Below are 22,277 nucleotides of genomic sequence, written 5' to 3' on the forward strand. Positions count from 1 at the left end.
ATATATTGTTCGAAATCTTTCATGGAAGCAACAAAACCTATTTTCCTACATTTGTTTGTCAGTTAGAGGGACTTATGGATAAGGATCAGACTTGTGGACAAATGGCTGTGAATCATAAATTCCAGCAGATGGCAGTAATGCTCGATGAACAACAACAAATATAAACCGTAGAAGAAGATTGTAAACCAGCGAAACCGGAAATGTCAACCGAGTGACTACGAAGTACACAGCTTTATATTTCCACTTTAATACATGATGGACTGCTAATTTAAAGAAGAAACAGTGGTATAATAACGTCAAAGACCCAACTGCGAATATGACAAATGGTAGGTTTAATGTATAGTGTAAGTGTAAGTAGAAGACGTGTTTGCATTAGAACAGGACATGTAAGTTAGGCTAGCTACTTTTGGACGGAATGCTAACGTGGAAGCTAACGTTAGGTTAGCTGTAGACGTGGCCTTGAGTAGCACTGCTAGTCACTGTTAAGCTTTATTTTCACAGATTGCTCCCTTTGTCGTCCATAGTAAAGAGCTCTTGTTTTCAAACCTCTTATGCCAATAGCTTTTCTATTTTAGTGAGGTTCCAATGTTTTCTTGCTAACTAGGTTAGATTAACGTTGGGATGGCGGTGGCTAGTGCTAAAAATTCCACATAGGCAAGAAAACCTGCTAGCATTTAACAACTACAATTAGTCTTTAAAGTCTGATCCTTTTTCTCTTGTCATCCACTGCTGATGTGGGTACACAAACATCAGACTATAAACGTAGTTTCATTTACAAACGGTTATGGAGTTAGCAGTCAACAACACAGCTTGTTCATGAAAGATGAGGAGGGGTAAAAACACAAGACAGGGTGTTTGTGTTACTTTTTTTACTTTAAGTAGTGGAGAATATTGCTTTTAGATATTATTATTCTAAATTAATTGGACCCGTGCCTGTAAACTCTCACATTTCTTCATAATATATTTTTGTGATTGTTTTTGTCACATTTAGTTTAGCTAACAGGTTTTGTTTTGTACAGTGTTAACAAGTTAATCTAACTGGCAAGTAAGGCAGACTGTAATATTATATCTTTCCCTTTTTCCATAGTGTACTCGTTCGATGGCATCGTGGTGTTTGGGCTGCTCTTCATCTGCACCTGTGCATACCTTAAAAAGGTGCCTCGGCTCAACAGCTGGCTGCTCTCAGAAAAGAAAGGAGTGTGGGGTGTCTTTTACAAAGGTACAGCACACACATGTAAATTGTACAACAAATGTCCACATGGAAATACTTAAAACTTATAATGCATTCTTTAATAAGTAGTTTCATCAAAATGGAACTTGACAGAGTTGAAAAAGTTAATAGTGGTCCTGATGTCTTTTGCTTGTCTTTCTGGGGAGAAATAAGCATGTTATAGTGTAGAACTGTTAATGTAATTGGCGAAATAACATATAAAGCAAAGCTAGGACTCCAGGAGGTTTGGGTCACTTTATCCCACATTCACCCCTCATGACAATTGGAGGAGAAATCTGGTCTGGGACTGTGGTTGGTACCGATGTTCAGCCCAGATTAACTGATAATGTGAGGGGTTGACAGATCAATTTTTAAACCTCCCAAATTGCTCACAGACTCATCATAGTCACCTTGATAATTTTAAACAAGTTTACATTCTAGTCCTTGAAGCTAACAATAGTTAGCATACTGCTATTGATAAATATTAAAACCGACTTCTTCCTGAAGAATAAACAACCTGAGCTGACCATATCTCCCCCAAGCATTTTGTCTTTCTGACTTTCTAAATTGTTTTACCTTTATTTAACTAGGCAAATCATAGAGAGCAAATTCTTATTCACAATGGTGGCCTAACTTGTTTAGTCTTCTACTTTACTTTTTCCTCACTACAAAGTATTAATAGAGTTCATGTTGCACAGCTTGAGTCATTTTGTTTTTAAGTGCTTCCCCGTGAGATCTCTCTTCCTCTGGCATAAGATCTTAAAGCGATAGTTCACCCAAAAATTTCACTCAATATCTATTCAACCCTGTGCTGATGTGATTTCCAGTTCACAAAAACATTCCTGGAGCTTCAGCGGAAACAGCGTTGCAGCCTAATCCAGTACAATTGAAGTGAACGGTGACCAGTTTTAAAATGTAAAAAAAGAACACCAAAAAAAGCACAAAATGTCTCCATACTGCTTGTGTGGTGTAATCCAAGTGTCCCTAAGCCACAACATTAAAATTTGACCCAAAAAGATGCCATTTACACCGTGTTTTTAGCCTAAATGTTAACTGTAGCCTCTCAGACCGGATCCATGTGCACACACCTGAAGCGGGTACACAAGCTCTCACCCAAGCAGTGCGGCTGCAGCAAAGTCAACTGTGCACATAACAAGTCACTATTTCTGAGCAGATCTCTCTCTGTTGTCTGAGTCACTTCCAGGTAGCATTTTAACACAGGTGTGAAGGTATTTCTTGTCGTGCCGCTTGGGTGAGAGCTTGTGTACCTGCTTCAGGCGTGTGCACAATGATCTGGTCTGAGAGGCTGAGAGACATTTATGCTAAAAATATTGTGTAAATGGTGTCTTTTGGGGTCAAATTTTATGTGTGTTCTTTTGTTGTTGTTTTTTTTACATTTTAAATCTGGTCACCATTCACTTCAATTGTACTGGATTTGGCTGCAACACTGTTTTCCGCTGAAGCTGCAGGAGTGTTTTGTGAACTGGAGCTCTTCACCCATCCTCACATCAGCACAGGGGAGGTGGAGATAGACAGAGCCTCACCATCATTAATGTTATTGGTTCCACTTGTGCTCTTCCTTAATGTACACCAGGAAAAGGGCATATGAGGGACACCCTGTAGCGCAGTTGGTAGAGCATACGCCCAATGTACTGAGACTGTCAGTCCTCTGCGGGCTGCTGGTCAACTCCCACCTGTGGCCCTTTGCTGTGTGTCTTCCCCTCTCTCTACCGTCTTTCTTGTCTACTCTTCAGCTGTTACTGTCAATAAAGGCAAAAAGCCCCCCCAAAATTTAAAAAAGTAAAGTGCATTAGTGGAGTTAAGTACACATAAAAATCTCAGTCATAGTTTTGTTTCAAATTTAGTCATACAGGGCAAAAAACATTAAATGTGGTACTGCTCAAATATTAATAGATCACACTGTAATGTTAGACTGGTCTTTTGCCCAGAGTTTCACGTTTACAATACTCATCACCTCACTAACTAATAACCCATCTGTTTACATGGTTTGCTGTATTTTCCTTGTTTTGTATGTTTGTAGTTGACCTGTACTTTTCTCAACTCACCCTTTCAATCCTCCATTTCTCCTCAGCTGCGGTAATCGGGTCGCGGCTTCACATCGCTGTGGCACTTTCCTGTTTGGCCATGGCCTTCTACGTTGTCTTCTTGAAATGATACAAGCCAGACTGGACTGGAAAAGACTGGACTGGTGCAGGATGGGGATGGACTCATCTGTGCGGTCATGTGCTAATCCTTGTTGTGGGACACCTCTTGGATTACATGACCGATGAAACCCCATTGGACCTGTGGACCTATGTGAAAGACTAGCCAGTGCTGCCCCCTTCTGGTGACTGGGTACAATAACTCCTCCCTTCATAATGATGTGTGTGCACTACAGAGATGAAGGGCATTCTGTATCTACCCCATGGTTATTATAGAGGAGAGAACCTGTTGGGTAACATGGTATCATTCTGTTGTAGGGTAATAATGTTGGTTGTCTCCCTCCACCCCCATAAATATTTATATTGAAGGATGCAGGAGACTGAAGGGCAGTGTGTGCATTATACCTTATATGTGTATACAACCTAAAATTAGCCTAGCTGTATATATTTGGAAAAAGATATGACCAATAGAGATTTGTCAGAGGTTATGTGTGATCAAACTGGTAATGATCAATTCTGCTTGCTCCCAACTATGCTGTTTTTTTTCTGTATCACTTCATTTGTCAAGGGTGGAGGGGAAGATAAACAAAGCTAATATATGAAGATGTTCTTCTGTACACTATGTTTTACATTTTTTGCATCTCTTATCTTTTCTTAACAGTGCTGTTTTGCATCTCTTAAACTTTGTTTTAGATTTGAAATACACATTTTGCACAAGTGAATGTTGCATTTTCTTTGACATTAATACTAGATAACGTTTTAAATGTCACAGATTGTTACAAATTGATCTGTAAGTCACACAGGAGTCAAAGTTCTCTTACAATTATAGAGCATTGCAGAGAGAAGAGTAATGACTCGACATTGTGGAAATTAGATCATTATGTCAGATTTGCCTGAAGATTTAAATGCCAAATAGGGATGGTGATTCTAATGCCATCTTAATTACATACTGTTATACTGAGTTTAATTCTGCCACCTTATTTTTTATTTTATAAGAAAAAATTGTTTTCAGAGGGGATGCAATGCAATTTTGAGTAAAACATCAATCAGACAGTTTCTGTGTTTGTTGTCTTTGAAAAACAAATTTTAATGTTTGAGGTGACATTTAGTGCCTATACAATGTGTTCACCCCAGTCCCAGGAGTTTTTCATGATTTATTGATTTACAGTCTTGGATCACAGTAGATGTAATTATGTTTTTGGTACTCATCAACAGGACTGAATCCTCCAAAAGTAAGTGCAAATCTGGAATATCTGAGTTCAGTTGAGGTATTAATAATAGCACTTGTAACCTTGAGACTGTCATACCCATTCGTCTTTGCAAAACTGCTCAATTTCATAATGAGTCACATTAGGACTGAGTGAAGAGCCCTTTTCAACTCCTGCCAAAACCTCTGGATTAAACTGAGGCCTGTTGACTGACTGACTGCCATTCCTGGACATTAACATAGTTCTTTTTAAAGCCACCTATGTGGAGCGTTGTGTTGTTGTTAAATAAATCATCTCATCGTCTCACCTCAGATTGTCCTCCCACAGTCTATGTATATCAAAGTTAAATAAGACTTTTTAATGCCACGTTTTAAGGACAATTTTGCGGAAAAATATCACATGAAAATATAGGCATACTCTTTTGAGTAAATACACATGTGGACAATGAAAAATTATACGCAACTAGTACTGGTTGAGTTAAAGAACATTTGCCCCGATATGTTTATTAGTCTGAAAAAATATATTTGTCCGCGATCATATTATGATGCAGTCTGAAATGAGGCTATATCAAAGCAGAATTCCCAATTTATTTCCTAAAAGTCTTTTAGACTCCTGTATTATTATTGTGGTTGTCTCTTATAGTTTCTGCCTGGATTTAGACTGATGATAGACTCAGTTGTTACAGCTTGTCTTTTGCCTCTTATTTACACAGCGATGTTTCCTACATATTATTAGCATATTTGGCATACTAAAGACCATCCAAAACAGAATATAAAGCCATTTAATACATTTTCAGGCCTTTATTGGTAAATGTGGACATTGTTATGACCCATAGCCACTCTGTCTCAGATATCGTTGTATCTCTGTGTATTGCTGTATTCATTTTCTCCTCACAAGCCTTCCAGGGTCTGCTGCAGAGAAATGCCAGTCCCCCATCATAAGTCTGTCCCCATTATTCATCATGGTAGGCGTTGTCTATTTCTGCTAATGTGGAGTGTAGTACTCCCACCAAACACAGCATGTACCATAACGGTCAAAAATATTCATTTGGGTCCCATCAGGCCATAAAATCTTTTTTCATTCTCTCACATATTTTTTGTCAAACAGGCCAGATGTCATCCAAGTTGTTTTCCTACAAACCCACTGGAGAAAACCTCAGATAATTGTGTTTGTATGCAGTGTCTCCCATTTCATCCAGAACACCCTGTGCCTCCATTACACTTGTCATAAGCCTGTTGGTGGCTTACTGCCCTTGTCACAAACACTCAATTTTTGAGGATAACCTCCTTTTGACTGTGCAATATTTATACTGTTTATGACTTACCTTACTGTATTGTGTACTTCACCATTTTAGAAATTGTATTGTGTCCCCTGACTGGAACTTTTTCACAACAGCAGGGGAAGTACAGTATTTTTTAATTGACGACATTAATAATAGACCTTTTTCACTGAAGCTATTTTGACATGAAATAGGGGGGTAAACAGGTGTTAGCAATGATATTAATTAAGGTTCCATTCCATTCCATTCAGGTCAGTCAGGGTGTTGATATTGTTCACTGGAAAGGACTAACAATAACTAAATGGAATGGGACCATAGTTAGAATCATTGGTTGCACCCGTGTTTACTAATTCATATTAATATGGCTGTCATGAAAAAGGTCTTTGGCTCCGTTCTATTCAAATGTCCCAGTAAGCACAATACCAGAGCCTGGAAGCTGAGGCAGCTGAGTGGAACACATGTCAACAATTTTTCTTCTTGTAAAAGGCCTGTTTTTAATGAACCTTTGTCCTTATAATGTAGTTTTACACCTTCCAGCGTAATCAACTCACAGTTCCTTTTTATCACACCTTCATTACAACCTTGATTTCCACTCAACAAATTATGCAATTAATAAAAAAAAATGACAACACATAGTAAATGCCATAATAAATGGAGGATTATCAACTATTATCTTTTACATGTATAGATATTTTTTCTTACCTGTTGATCAGTGCGATTTGGCAGTAAAACAAACTCCAAGGGTGTGGCCCTACAGACATTTTCTATTTCACAGTAAAATAAACTGACACATAGTTTTTCCCAGAAAGGATATGCCAGTTTTGTATGATGGGATAAATTAGGCTGTTAGTAAGAGAGAAGCCTGGTCTTTGTGTGATGGCTTTTAGGCTGTGCAAAGTAGGATCAGACATTGAGCTATGCAGGGGAAGACAATTATGAGCTGAAGAAGAGCAAAAGTTACACAGAAATGTGTATTTTATTCTTAAATAGCTAAAATAGGGTATTCCTTCTGTCCCTGGTAGGAGCAGCTTATGTTTACGGTTTATGAATCATTCCAACATTTCAGTGATTGCCTGATGGAAGAGATTCCAGCTGTCACCAAAGCTTTTGCAACTAAAATACAGTTACAGAATACAGTAAAATATCTTATCTGTTAATCCTGCATCAAGTTAATTTAGTTAACAAGTGAAGTTAATGAGCCAGTTAATTTGAAAATAAAGAATTTCAAAGAAAATGTTTAAAGCTTATTAATTTTGTCTGATAATTAACGTTATTGTTAATGTTTGTCCACTGACCTCTGTCATTTTGCAATTCTGCTTTGTTCAGTCATGACACAATTAGTTTCCCGTCATATATTTCAGAAAACACTGGTATGATTATAAACTGCGATTACATCATTTAAACGACGTACATTAAACAGGCAAAACATGTTCACTGATTGACAGAGGGAGATTCCCACTCAGGTCTACAGACGGGACGGGATATCCCATGGTTTCCCAATAACAGCGACACAGTTCTCGCGAGAGAATGACTATTACCGGGGAATTATTGCCGGGAGCGCGCAGTGACGAAGGGACGTACTCGTTCACGTTCCGGCGCGCCCCAGCAGAGCAGAGCGGAGACAGCACAGTAGAACAGGGTGAAATTTTCAGCTACAGCTTGTCCAGACGGAGCTTCCTGACCTGAGCAGCGCGGTTAGTAGAGGAAGTTGTCTCCATAAAGGCAACCCGACGTGCACGGAGAGTAAGGGGCTTTTGTATGCAAAACTGCACCGTATCTGCACGACAGGGCAGCCGAAGCGTAGTGTGCTGGAGGACCGTCTCAGTGTTGAGTTTTTACCGGGGAGCAGCAGCGTACGGCGGGCAGGAGAGAGCGGAGAGAGGGCAGAAGTTTCCGCTGCCTTGTTTTGTCACTGCGCGGCGGCGGCTGCTGCTGGTAAATCCGCAGGAATGTCGCAGAATGAGAGACCCACTTTCTACCGACAGGAGCTCAACAAAACCGTGTGGGAGGTCCCGGAAAGGTACCAGAACTTATCTCCAGTCGGCTCCGGGGCGTACGGATCCGTATGGTAAGCAGTTGTTGCAGAGCAGTTATCGACAGCACCATTGCACAACAGCCAAGCGGGCTCCCACCACCCACAGAGGCCCGTCAGAGTTGTCTTCCCACGGGTATCGATCTGTAAGGGGTACCAGAGGAAGAAATGTGAAATATTACTCGGGTCTTTTGTTTACATGCTTATACTTTGACTGTTTTGAATTGCGTCGTGCACGCTTCGGGGTGGCACGCATTTCTTCGGCGGGTGGGGATTATTTGTGTTTTTGTGCACATTTATGTTCTGCAGTCTAACTTAGGCTTGTGCTGTAAACACCTCTGATCTCCAGTAAGAATACTGGGCAGCTCCCAGTATCGAGTTTAACTAGATTCCCAGTGTTAAAGATGCAGAAAAACTGTCTTCTAATCGCTTATCAGTGATCAGTGGCATGTCTCTGCTTGCATCATCTGCCAAAGTGGAGCCTCGTCATGAGATATGATCTGTGCTTACTAACAGCGATCCATGATAACAACAGCAACAATAATAACAATAATTTATAAGCGCTTTTCAAAATCCACGTTACAAGCTGCAAACTGAAAATCATCAGATTTTAAAACAAAAACAATTTGGTGCATAAAAAAACAATACAGTGCAAAAGGCAAGAGGAAAATGAGAATTGCCTTCTGTTACAATAGTATTGTCCTCCTACACGTACAACCTGGCACTTTACACATCCGCACACATTGCACATGCACCACTATGCATTTTCTAGTTGGGTGCAGCCTGCAGAGTACCAGAAGGTCACGTGGTTTTCAGAAAGTAGGCCCCCTCGGTCACAGTGAGAGAGTGAGAGCTTTCTATAGGAGCCCATCCGAAGAGGATGATGACTCTAGAATGATGTCACCCTTTCTTTCTCCCGTTGTGGTACACCCATGACTCACAGTCCCGAGGTTAGGTAGTGGCCTCAGCTCTGACGCCTTTTAGTCATCACAGAGTCACGGATGGCATCGTACCGTCATTTTAACTTTACTGTCAGCTTTGACCCCTCTTACACGCCTTTCAGCTGTTGAGCATGTGTGGCTGTAGCAGTTATTAGTGGTGAATAAAGGATAAACCATGACCTTATTTTGTGCTTAAGACAATCACAGGGCATACAACTAGTGATGATGCACATGGGAGGCATTAATATGGCATAAGAGAAATCTATGTGAGACTAGGTGTGTACTAATAATATGTACATAGGCTCAGAGTGTTTGAAATGAAAAAAACAAAAAGGTGTCCTTCCCTTAAAGCTATAATATGTAACATTTATGCATTGAAATGTCTAAAAACACTAGACACGTTATATGTTTTGTTGAATTATGTATTACCTCAAATGTTTTCAACAATCTTCAGACTCAGAGAAATCAGCAATTTAATCAGGGTAGTAGTGCTTTTCCTGCTAGCCTTTGCTTGTTAGTTGCTATAATTTTCAGGAAAACATGCATACAAACAAATGCCAGATATAGAAGCTGTCAAATGTGACAAAACATAAAGTGAATAAAACTTTGAAACATTACATCGTCCACAAACATGATTTCTGTCTGAGTCATGTCAGACAGATTTTCATCACCTATGGTGTTTGTTCAACAGTGAAGATATCAACTCCCACGGTCTCATGCCACCTCACTATGAAATTAAAATTTGTCTTTTGTTCCTGTTTTAATGTGAGAGAGACCCCTAGTGGCAAAATTTACATTTTGAGAATTTTTTTTTTTTTTTATTGTTAAGAGAACGATAAAAACGGAAGTTATCATAACAGTACATAGTGCAGAATGGAATTATATTGATGACAAAAGTGTCCGATTTTTAAAATTATTTATTTATTTATTTTGTTTGATGTTTTTTTTTAGGGACGACAGATGTAACAGATGATTTGAGCACGCACAAAGAATTATGTAACTATTCGAGCCAGCTGTAGAAAGGGTTCTCGTGCTAATATTGACCAAAGCTCACTTTTGAAAGTGTGAATCCACAGAGACTAAAGTGAGAGCACAGCTTCACCTGTTCAGTTTGACCCGGAAATTCAATTTGTTGATAAGTAAATTTTTCAGCCTCTGTGGTCGAGTACTTTTCAGGCTGAGGTTAATTTAAAAGTAATTTCCAGCTGTACATCATGGTAGTCATGTTCACTTCCAGTTCACTTCAGATTTTCTGCACCAGGTGTAGGATTTACCGTGACACCATGTAAGATTTAAAAACTCTAATTGTTCAAATAAATAGTACTACCACTAATAAAATAACTGTGGGCTGCAGCTACATTCAGAATGACAGCATTTTCATAATAGGTGTGGTGCAAATCAAGCATACTGGTATGAGTAAACTAGGTTATGGTAAGAGGATCAGTCTGTAGTGCAAATACACACGCCCACAATAATTGAAATTAGCACATGCTGTCCTAATCACCATTCAGTCAGAGGAGCTTTATATTCAAAAATTGACTTTTTTCCTTCTGCAGACTTGAACTTTGAAAAAGACATGACCGTGATGTCCAGATGTAGGTGTGTCCTGTTGCAGCTTGCTTTTCAAAAATGGTTGGCAAGGGACTTCTTGCATCACACATGCTCAAAAGCTGCCAAAACAGCAACATGCTCACATCTGATTCTGCTCTTACAAATCTGTGCCTGAAATGTTGACTTGCAGACTGAGTGGGCTCAAATCTTTTGGCATCGATATACCTCCATACCTCACCCTCTTACTCAAGAACCCTCTACTGTTTTTTCAAAAATCATTTAACCAGTAAATTTAGTCAGTAAACACTTTGATGCCATTACTCTCCTACTTGACAGAAGTTAACTTTTTAAAATTCAAAAGGTACAAGTTAGATATATCATTTTACAACACAGCATTGTATATTGAGATCAGGTTTAAGTTCTCTTTTTGTTACTCAACAAAACAAACATTACACGCAAAAATGATATACCATAGATTGTTTGTTAGTCATAAGCCATATAAATAAAACAAACTATTTTGCAGCAGTGTCACAGCCTGAGGGAAGAGGTTGCTGTGTACAGAAGTGGATACTTCTGTATCAACAGCAGGCTGAACAGGTTGTAGGTGGGGTGGGTACTAGCCTTTAATATCCCTTGGGCTCTGTACAGGCACCTCACCTCACTGATCTTGGTAGATGGGTAAAAGGTTTAAAAAAGCTAGCACATCTACTACATACTAGGTGCCAGGCAGTTGCACGTGTCAAAAAAGGAAAATTACACTTTCTGAAGAATTGGTCATGCCTGAAATGTCGAACAGTGGCATGTTCATGTGAGCATTATCTAGTGTGTGAGCTTGGTTGATGGACACCAGTGATGTTCGGGGCAGTTTTATTCACATGCTACAGAGTCCTCCTGTCCTGGGGCATGCACATGACATGTCAGATTCCCAGAAACCTAAAAGCTTTAAGCTAAAACCTAAAAGCTGCATACTCACACTTTCAGTTGTGTTTTCATTTATGTCTGAAAGTGACAGTTATATTTTATAGTGCATTCAGTACAGTAAGAGCCTGAAAATAGTGCACGCCTCTCTTTGTATTCAGTTGGAAATTGTTTATTGAATCAATACATGGACCCATGAATCTCTTGTAGGATTCCCAGAGATTCCTACCCCTATGGAAAAGCCAATTGCATCACTCTTTCTGTTGTTTTCAGCCACTTTGTTGCAGGGTTTTAAGGAAATTCCCCAATGTTTTTCTCTGTATGTGATTATATCCATAACCAGAACAAGGAGCTGTCAGCCTGTCTCTTTGAAACATTATATGAGCATGAAGCCTTTTGAATACTATAACTTACAATAAAATCTGCAAGCAAAGTGGTCCGAACAGTAGGCTGTCATTAAAACCCTTCAGAAGGTATCTGAAAAGTATAAATAACCTCGCAGCACCTACTCTAGCATGCCACGACTGTTGGTCAGCTGGACACACTTTCAGTCACTCAGCCGCCAAAGTCTTTGTTGTTGCTGCCATGACGTTCCTCAGGATCCCAGCTTGAATTCTTCCAACTTTTAAATATGGAAAGCATATACTATGTGGGTTTTAAATAATTTTCCGCATCAACCTGTCAGTCAGATACAAGACAAAAAACTCACTACCACTTTCTCCTGATTTCTGACCTTTGTTCTATTTTTTAAATATGAGACTTGGAGGAGATCCAGGAGTAGGTTTGGTGTGGAAAGAAAGTGTTTACAGTGAATGCTGCTGGCAGGGGTTACAGTATATGAACTGTGTGCTGCCGAGTGACTCGTGTTATTCAGTCTGTGTGTCTCGGCTGAGCAGAAACAAGCACAAAACCCATACAGGCCCCCAGGGCATGTATGCATATTAAATCAATGGCTCATTTTCAGCTCAGTGCAGGAAAATGAATCATGGCTTAAAAAAACATCATCTAAATATTTTAGGCTTTGATGAAATCATAACAATAATTCCCAGAATGGTATTAGATATGCACAAACCAGGAAAAAACATAATGCTGATCACTATCAAGCATTTTAAAGGATGTTTTTGATCAAATCTGATTATAATCATTAAAGTCATACTTTTATTTTAATCAATACAGAAATCATAAAAGATGCTTACATTGTTCCTCAGCAGCCACACTGACAGGGCTGCCTGCTAGAGATGCACTGATTCCATTTTTCTTGGCCGATTTTGATTTCCATTTGTTTTTTGTTTTTTTTGTTTTTTTTTAAGGGTCTGACTTGCCGATTCCGATTTTGGCCAATTCTGTTTTTCAGTCTTTCTAAGCCAGTTTTAAAATGTAAAAAAAGAACACAAAGAACACAAAAATGTCTCCATACTGCTCATGTGGTGTAATCCAAGTGTCCGTAAGCTGCAACATTAAAATTTGACCCAAGAAGACGCCATTTACACCATGTTTTTAGCCTAAATGTCAACTGTAGCCACGTGCACACGCCTGAAGCGGGTTCACAAACTCTCGCCCAAGCGGCGCAACAAGAAATATATGAGATCTCACGATACTTTCACACCTGTGTTTACATGCTACCTGGAAGCAACTCAGACAACAGTGAGAGATCTGCTCATTAAATAGTGACGTGTTATGCGTACAGTTGACTTAGCAAACTTTCAACAAAGAAGAAAATGTCTGAGGACTTTGACATAGAAGAGGAACATAATTTCTTTGCTGCAGCTGCGCCGCTTGAGCAAGAGCTTGTGTACCCGCTTCAGGTGTGTACATGCAGATCCAGTCTAAGAGGCTACTTGGATTACACCACACAAGCAGTATCAAGACATTTTGTGGGGTTTTTTTGCATTTTAAATCTGGTCACCATTCACTTCAATTGTACTGGATTTGGCTGCAACACTGTTTTCCGCTGAAGCTCCGGGAGTGTTTTGTGAACTGGAGATCTTCACCCATCCTCACATTAGCACAGGGGTGAGAAGATATGGAGTGAAATTTAATTTTTGGGTGAACTATCACTGTAAGTGTCACTGTAAAAGCGCTGACTGATGCATTCATCTACTGACCACTGATCAGTGTGTCATTAAAGCAGTGGATGGAGGGGTTGGTCCACAGGTCTTGACTTGCATGGCAGCTGTTCCAGTGCATCTTGGGATTTGTAGTATGAGTGGTGAGAGTGCTATTTACCAGCAGGCCATTCATAACAGACGTGTGAAATTATCTCGGGGGCCGTATATAATTGTATCGCGGGCCAGATGTGGTTCACGGGCCTTGAGTTTGACATGTGTGCTATGAAGTATTTCATTTGAATTTTTAAAAATAAAAATAAAACTTCCATACTTTTGAACATTTTGGTGGTATCTTGGCATGCTGAACTGCCAGATCAGTCGAATACACCGTGGTTTCCATGCTCATCTTCACCAAAACAGACTGTATCTAGCTGCTAGCTGTAGATCATGGAACAAAAAGGTTTGAATGCAGATATTGTTTGACTGGAGGAGTTTCAGTACCACTTGGTACTGCGGTATTTCTGTCCATACCTTTAAAGATATTGGGTACTGATACCCAGCCCTACTCATGAGCACAGGCGGCTGAAAAATTGCCTGGCAGGTTAATCAGTCTACCACTAGATTCTATTGTTTTCTTGATGTTTGTCCAGCAGAAAGAAGGGTTACAAATTTTGTGCATTTTCCTTAACCAATAGTTGAACATGTCAACAGTCAATATTAAGTTGATTCTAAATAACTAATAAGAAAAAGGGCACATCTTTTTCTCACTTTTAGTTTTGCTTAAACAATTCTTATGTGAAACACTAATTCATAAAACACAAAGAAATGTAAACAAAAAAAAAAAACAATAAGGCTCTTGCTCGCTTGAAATGGTTGCTTTTGTCTGCCGGTCCTTGTTCATCAAAAGGTGTCCTCAAACAAAATGATGTCAAATAGGATGCAATTACTGCCATTTCGAGACTAACAATGCAGACCAAATCAAACTGAGAGAACCTGTGAAATATTACACAAAGTGTACATTGATTGTTAATACATTTTAATCCATTAAATTCTTGATAACAATTAATTGATAAACAATTAATTATTAACATCCCTAGCAGCAGTGTTTATTTTACTGGCTTTCATTGTTGCGTTTATGGCCGCCGCTCTGTCTCCCTTGCTGTATTCAGCATCCAGCTACCTATGCATTTCTTCATCAATTTGTCTCAACTCTCTTTAGGGCCTTTCACATGACATCATACCTTCATGTCCCATAACAGCCTTTTTACTAAATGCATTAGATATTTCGCTGATTAAGACAGGATTATACTGTACGATGAGGCTAATGTGGTGAGAGGATGCAATATTGTGGTGAGTTCTGGCTGACGCAGTCGGTTTTAACCTCAGAGAAATGTGCACTGACTTGTCAGCTCTCCAAACAAACAGGAGGATTAAGTTTAAAACCAGCAATTTTACATGACTTTAGCACCACATGCATTCAGTAATGTGAGGTACATGACTGAATGTATGTGTGATGTCAGAAGAGTAAAACCATTCATTTTGGTCTAAATTTACAGCTCAGACTTTAGAGCTCTACAAACATCATGGCTGCTGAGGTACAGATAGGCTGCAACATTTTTCACTTAATGTAAATCTCAGTGTTTCAGTCTGGGTGAAAATGTGTGAAACTGACGAATTAATTTGTCTTAGGGCTGAAACTAAGGATTATTTTCATAACTGATTCCTCTGTTGATTGTTTTCTCAATTATTCGATTCATAGTTGTTTGCCCATAAAATGTCAGAAGGTGGTGAAAAATGTTGATCAGTGTTTCCCAAAGCCCAAGACATCCTCAAATCAATTCAATAGTGAAGTTAACGGTACTTTTACAAAGTTTCATTAACTTCAGTCTCACTTTTAAATTTGTTTTTGGGAAAAAATTCTATTGATCACACTTTAATAACTACAAAACAAATCCAACATCGAACTAGCCACAAATGCAAACTGTGCATGTACTATTTTGCCAGTAGGGACGTGAAAAAGGTCTAAAATTATTAATAATAATTATGATTATTAACTTGTTGAAACCTGCAGAAACCCTGTCTTAAAAGTGCCTCAAAGTGATGAATCGACTATCAAAATAGTTGGAGATCAACTTTGTAGTAATTTCTCCATAAAATCATTAAGCATGTTAAAAAATGCGCAAGTTGGATAAACCAGGAGACAAATCTTTCATTAAGTGTTGATTAAAAGACTAATTGCTAACTACTCAGATAAAAAAGAACATAATTTCAGAGGCCAAGTGAAGAATTGAGGCACACATGATTTAACAGTCTTGATTTTCAAACTCTGCCTGGAAACAAGTTTATCTCTGAGGTGGATAAGGAATAGTTGAGTGGGTCACTTTCACTGTTAGCAGAACAGATGGGAAAATGAGTGTGTTTATATAACCTATGATAATTTAATTAAAACCGGATTGTGGAAATGAGATGAGGTTATTGCTACTGCCATGTAAACATCTTAACCAGGTTATTTTCCTGTTGCTGAGGTCATAATCACAGTAAGCTTGCTTCTTTTAACAGAGCTGGATTAATAAATCATCACGCTTGTCATGTATGTAGATAAAAGGTCAGCATTAAAACCAATTTAGATCTGGCATACATGAAAGCTAGAAGATGAGGGGCATATTTAACCACTTTCTGCTGAACATCAAAAATTTGCTGCGCTTTTTTATACTTGTTGGTTTTGAGTCCACAATGTTCTTACTAACTGTTATCTCACAGCCGTTGGTTCCCGTCACAACCATAAACGGATTAAAAACAGGTGTTATTAAATATAGGCCTGTACACCTTATAGTGTCCTTTTCACAGTGACTAAAACAATTCATATGAGCAGACTGAGTTTTCCTAATGTTCACAATCAAGCTTGTGGTAAAAAAAGTGAGCACAGCAGAGAAATGTGCACCCATGTTCTAAAGAAACTGAATTCAAATTCACGTCAGTCACGAACAACCTGAAATATGTGCCACACAGGTTAAATGCCACACCGCTGCATTGTAAGTCAACTAAAGTGGTAAAGCAGGATGGGTTATTATCTCCATTCTTGTTTGACCTGTGTGTGAATGACGTGTCTGAGCCGTTTAATGCTCATCAAACAGGACGTGCTTTTATTGATCTCGCTCTTAATCATTTTAACATAAGCATGGATGTTTTGGTTATATTTCCTCCTTGAAATTTTGGTTTCTTCATTATCTGTTGAGTGTATATGCTTCCAATGTGGTTCTGCTGACTTTGTCATCAGATTTAATGCTGTCGTACAGAGAATAAAAAAGGTGTTTCCTGAATTTTTTTGACGGGCAGGATGCTCATCGTTTTACAGACGTCATTTGACACTAGAGATGAAACAATATGAAAATTTCACGATTATAGTGACCAAAATTATTGTCGTTATCAGTATTAATGTGGTATTGTTAAAGTATGCTGAAAATGTTCAGAAAGTACTGGTACACTCACTGAAAGAATTTCAGCAACTTTTCTATAGAAAGCCGCTCAACGATTTGAAATGGAAGCACGTCCTTTGTGATGTCATTGTTTTCATTGGTGCAAAACAAACTCGCTGCGTCTGGGAGACTGTCGATAACTTTGCTTGATGCTGAACAATGTTTACTGGGAGTTTTTCACAGCGCGGTAATCAAACATGGTTTTAATGATAACTCAGATTTGAAAGGGTAATAGAAACCATCTGGAAGTTTACCATAGTTTATCATGAAAAAGGTAATTATTTCATTTCTATATTACATCCTAGATGACAGAGGTATTTACTGTATATTGTTGTATGCCCTGACCAATACAGGATATCTGGGGCCGATGCCAATGCTAGAAAGTAAAAAGATTCTGGTATCGATATATCGGACAATATTCTTTGCATAAACACATTTTTTGCAATGTTTCAAAAACTTGTGTCAATGATATGTGATAGAGGCAGGAAAATAAGATTTATTGTCCAAAATTATATCAGGGCACTGGAACAGTAAACTTTCACAGGTATTTTCAAGAATTTTATGTAACTATAAATTTAAAAAAAAGAAAAAGAAAAAACAACAGCAAAATATGTAGATATTAAACCAAGAACTAGCAAAAAGATCAATTATGCACAAAATGCTGCCTCTAACGCTAAAAATAAAAACATCTACATCATGGTCTGTAAAGAAATGTTTTCAAATAGGGCTGCAGCAAAAGATTATTTTCATAGTTGATTAATTGGTTGATTATTTTCTCAATTAATCTATTAATAGTTGTTTGCCTGTAAAATGTCAAAAATGGTGAAAATTGTTGATCAGTGTTTCCCAAAGCCCGAGGCGATGAGCCCACATACTTGGTGATTAATTTGATAATCAATTAATAATCAATTAATTGTTGCAGCACTCTTTTCATATTGGTGCATATCTAGCAAATAAAGACCGACCAATATATCGGTCAGGCTCCATATTGTAGTGTTACAGTTGATATGCATGTGGGAACACTTATATAAATTATAATTGCTCATACTGAAGCCACAAGGCTCGTACTGTTTGTGCCAAGATTTTATAGTGGTAGTGCCAGTAATGTTCGTCTACATGAATGCGCCCACAAGGAATCTTATGCATACATGTACAGTCCATGTGCAGTTCAGACAAGGTAGGGAGAAACTAATGTACCATCTAATTTAATTAAAAGCTGCAAAAGAAATGCATCACAGCTTTGGTGATTGGTGAAGAAGTTTATTTCTCCAAGAGAGGCTGATTGATTTATGCGATAACCTTTTATCCATTCGTCTGTTTAATTTCTTTTGAACCTCACTTCTGAAATTAAGTGAATTGATGGCAAGAGGAAGGACACGAGACTCACTACAGACATCTCAGCAAGTCATTTACATTACACATTTGCCTGCAAGCTTGCTCTTTCTGTCTGTCAGTCAACATGCCTCTGATGATCACTCCCTCCTAGTGATCTCAGTCTCATAATGTTGCTCCTTTTACAGCCCACATCTTTATGGTCGTTTGTTATTGCACTTCCATTTATTACAGACTAATTGGATGGTGCAGGCTATGCTTAGGCCCGTCTTGTTTGTCCTGCAGATTAGCAGGATTTGAAAGTGAGCGTGCATGTGACTTTACTTTGTCATTTAGCTTTGGTATACTCAGAGCTAATAGAGTAAGAGTATGGGTTTTCTTTCACAAGTGACACACGTATACAACTTGTTCTGCAAGTCTGGAACACAGAGTACACTGGGTGTGGGAGACTATCTCTGACTTACTGGAAAAAACACACTGCTTATCTTAATGCTCTTATTATGGACGTGTGGCAGTCAGGGCCTTAATTTTGTGCTCTCACGCAGATTTATTTTTAATGCTACTAGAGGTCAGATTATACAATAAACAGGTGTGCTGAAGTCCCAGTCATGTGCATGTTAAGAGGTTAAATCTCTCAATCAGTTTGTGAAACCTGTTCAGAAGAAATTATTCTCATCTCCCCCTGTAACAAGTCCTGTTGACACAACCTTCAACTAAACTCTGAGAGGCCACGGTGAAGCTGGAGACTGGGTCAGTAGTTCAGATCGTTCTAGCAGCTGGCACTAGTATGTGAATGAATTTTAAGTGCTCTCTTCAGCTCCTCTGGATTTATTTTGTGTAAAAGTTAGTCAGTTAAAAAAATCTTTTTAACCTCCCTCTTGTTTAGACCACAATAAGAGGAAATGATGCTTCTTGGTACAAACCGAACAAATTTTTTACAAATTTTGACTCATTTTGCAATCACCCATTTGCAATGCAGCGTAAGTGATTGATCTGGAAGGAATGTGGTTTATTGTAAGTGGGTTGCTTTCCCTCACAGATACAGGAAATGTAGCAACGGCACACTTCGTGGCCCATCTGCCTTTCTTACTAACATCCTCACAATGTCTGCCTGTGTGTCTGTGGACAGCTGATTTTTACAGTGTGAACAGGTTTAAATTATCCAGTATCCTGGCAAAAGCACAATTACCATGTGTCCTTAAAATATTCTAGTGCAGTGCACATTTGAAATGTGTGGCCTTTTGGAACGGCCGGATTGCTTGGTCCCTGGAAGTGCTGTAAACAGTGTTGTCAAGAACCGCAGTATGGCTACTTGCAGCCATAAGAACAAAAGAGGCTTTTTGTTTGTTTGTTTGTTTGTTTGTTTTCTTTCTTTTTTTTTGTTACAAAGGACTTTGGGGTTTAAGTAAAGCACTCTGATATGTTGTACAGTTATGTCATCTGTATAGACAGCAAGTGTCTCAATGTGTTTTTTTCTTGAGCATCTAAGAGTGTAATAAATGTTTTGAGATAAGTATCGTGCGAGAGAGTCTTGATATCAGTTTTTGGGGAGAAAAATTGTGATCCACATCTTAGCAAGAATCATGCCCTGTATGGAATATCACAAAAACACATTTTCTGCCTTGGTTCGTGTAGGCCTGGGCGATATAGCTGAAAAACCTATCACGATAGTGAAGTTTCATATCGGTCGATATCGATAATTATTGATCGTGTAAGTTGTGACTGATATGTTGTGTACTCGAAAGGGTGGAAGTGGTTGAGGAGATAAAATAAGTTTGTTTATTATATTGCAGCAATATTACAGGGATGACTATTGGTGCTTTCACAAAATTTGAGATTATTTTATAAATAATCATCAGTAATGTGGATATCTATCACGATATCTAGTGTCACATCATAATACAATATAATAACATTATATTGCCCCAGCCCTAGTTCATAGATGTTCTGATGCAGATTTTTCCTTTATCCAAAAAAAACTGCAGCTTCTGCAATTTAGATCATACACTTGGCCATACTGCAATATCAATAATATTTTGATCAATCGTGCACCCTAGTAGTGAATGAAGAGTCTCTGGGTTTTGCATGTATGAAATATCAAAGATTTGAGGGGAAAAAAGTAACTTTTTCTGGCTTGGTCAATACATATCAGATTTGGTATATTTGAAGGGCTGAAAAAACAGGTTTGAACAAAATTCAAAATCACGAAAAATCATTAAAATGCCTATCTAAATGCAAATGGGCGTGGCTTATATGGATATGGATAGACTTGGCAGGATGTACAGAGTCCAGAAAAAAAAGAAAGAATCCTTCATTAATTGTTTTTGAGACATATAGTTCAAAAATTGTTTTTATAGCACCAGTATCTGGCCAAATTGTATTAAATTCAACACTGCATTTCCTTGAGTCCTCAGCAATAAACCCACCAAATGTGAAGAAGATTGAATGAACAGTTCTCAAGATATACAAAAGACATACAGACAAACAGAGATTCCTTTCTTTACAGTTAGATTCAACAGTTTATTTTTAGTAACGGTTCTTACTTGTTGCTAATTTTTGCATCAGCAGAAGAAGACCGCATTTCACTCTCAGCTTTATGTTACACTTTCTTTGTCTGGGTTGTTTTTTTTTTTAGCCACACCTGTTTGTTCTTCCTTTTTGTCTTCTGCACAAGCTCTACAGTATTCTGTTACACAATTACAATGAAATGAGTAAGGTATTGAATGAAAGGATGAATGATGACTAAAGCAAACACACTCACATGGACAGCTCCAGCAGAATTGCGGGAGACGTGCTGATTTTGATTCAAGTTAACTTAAAAAGGCTGTCGTATTTGCCTTGGTTACCGTCAGTTACACACCAGGAGCCAATTGGGTGATGTAGCTAAAGAGAAGATTGTCTTTTCATGTGTGTTATTTTTGTGTTTGTTTGTTCCTGTTTAATAACATATTTTGTAACATTTGTTCAAAAGATATGTTGCAGCCAGCAGTTCTTTTCTTGAATGAGTTAAGAATAATACATATTCAAATTGAGCTGTAATAACAGATTTGGTCCTCAACATCATGTGCTAAGCCAGACCATTGAGATCGAGTTGCATTTTTAGTACCAACCACCTGGAACGACATTAATATAAACAGGATCTCTGTCTGAACAGTACATCTCGTAAGCAGATATTCACTGATTAACATGATGTCCCTTTAATACTTTTTCCAGTAAACAATCAGTGTATTTTCAGGCCATTGTGTTGTTGTTGTACACAGTGCAACGTATATTTGACAGCATGTTCAGTCATGTTCCTCCATACAGGAATAGGCAGCCGAGTAGAATAAGAAGCGAAACCAAGAGCTCTGTGTTATGCAATTATTTTCATTGTTTACTGGATTAAGGCCTCCCACACAGTCTAGTGAAACATATCATTCTCAGTTTAATGAAAGGAAATGTTTTAGATGTTGATATGACAGTTGTTATTAGCCTGATGTAATGCCTTACTTTTACAGTTAAGGTCTCTACAGTGTCAAACATTCTGTAATGTGTCTTTCAGCTCGGCGTACGATCTGAAGACAGGCCTCAAGGTAGCGGTAAAGAAGTTGTCCAGACCCTTCCAGTCCATCATCCACGCAAAGAGAACCTACAGAGAGCTGCGGCTGCTCAAACACATGAAGCACGAGAATGTGAGTCACCTGCAACCACCCCCCCCCCATCCTCACCTACACCCCCTCTCGCCTTCAATCTGTAATTGGCCAGGGCTTGGCCTCTTGTGTGTGTTTCTATGCATTGTTCTATAGTTCAGCTCTAAGGCAAGGATTGCGTATGTGTGCACATGAGACTTTGCACACTGAACACTAACTTGCAGCAGGTACTTCTCACCAATAGTCACATTGTTACACTGTGTGTATCCGTGCTGGAGCTTATTTAGATCTGCCCTCAGGAATGAAGCTATGCGCGTGGAAACCCATGTGACACAGGAACTGATGGGGAGCTACAACTAGAAACTGAAACCTGTAAACACCTTTAATGGCAGAGCTCAGGCTGTCTGACACCTCAAGATGTTTTACATTTTCTGCAGGGGAGTGTTCAAATTCTGTTTCTTTAATTAATATTTTTCATCGGACATTTACAA

At 38.6% G+C, this 22,277-nt stretch overlaps 2 protein-coding genes across 3 annotated transcripts in view; both read left to right on the top strand.

The window, feature by feature from the left end:
* Positions 1–179: 179 nt before the first annotated feature.
* On the top strand, positions 180–4,423 carry tmem167b (transmembrane protein 167B). The gene is made up of 3 exons (XM_084730862.1): positions 180–326; positions 1,088–1,219; positions 3,303–4,423. Exons 1-3 carry the CDS (start codon positions 317–319, stop codon positions 3,383–3,385), a joined length of 225 nt encoding a protein of 74 aa, XP_084586988.1. The 5' UTR covers positions 180–316; the 3' UTR covers positions 3,386–4,423.
* A 3,020-nt stretch (positions 4,424–7,443) lies between these two features.
* mapk14b (mitogen-activated protein kinase 14b) overlaps positions 7,444–22,277 on the top strand; it is a 31,639-nt gene continuing 16,805 nt past the window's right edge. Inside the window, exons 1-2 of one of the 2 annotated variants that reach the window (XM_084730851.1) lie at positions 7,444–7,927; positions 21,699–21,828. In XM_084730851.1, the coding sequence (XP_084586977.1) occupies positions 7,809–7,927; positions 21,699–21,828 (249 nt within the window). In that variant the 5' untranslated portion in view covers positions 7,444–7,808. The remainder of the gene's footprint in view (positions 7,928–21,698; positions 21,829–22,277) is intronic. The other variant, XM_084730843.1, reaches the window with a different exon arrangement.

The sequence above is a fragment of the Lutjanus erythropterus genome, chromosome 2 (genome assembly GCF_056507025.1).
Source record: "Lutjanus erythropterus isolate fLutEry1 chromosome 2, fLutEry1.hap2, whole genome shotgun sequence".
NCBI classification, from domain to species: Eukaryota; Metazoa; Chordata; class Actinopteri; order Lutjaniformes; family Lutjanidae; genus Lutjanus; species Lutjanus erythropterus.

What these genes read in the sequence shown, in the direction of transcription:
- tmem167b (XM_084730862.1), top strand. An exon ending in GTGGGGTGTCTTTTACAAAG is followed by an intron (nt 1,220 to 3,302) that starts GTACAGCACACA and finishes ATTTCTCCTCAG; the next exon opens with CTGCGGTAATCGGGTCGCGG.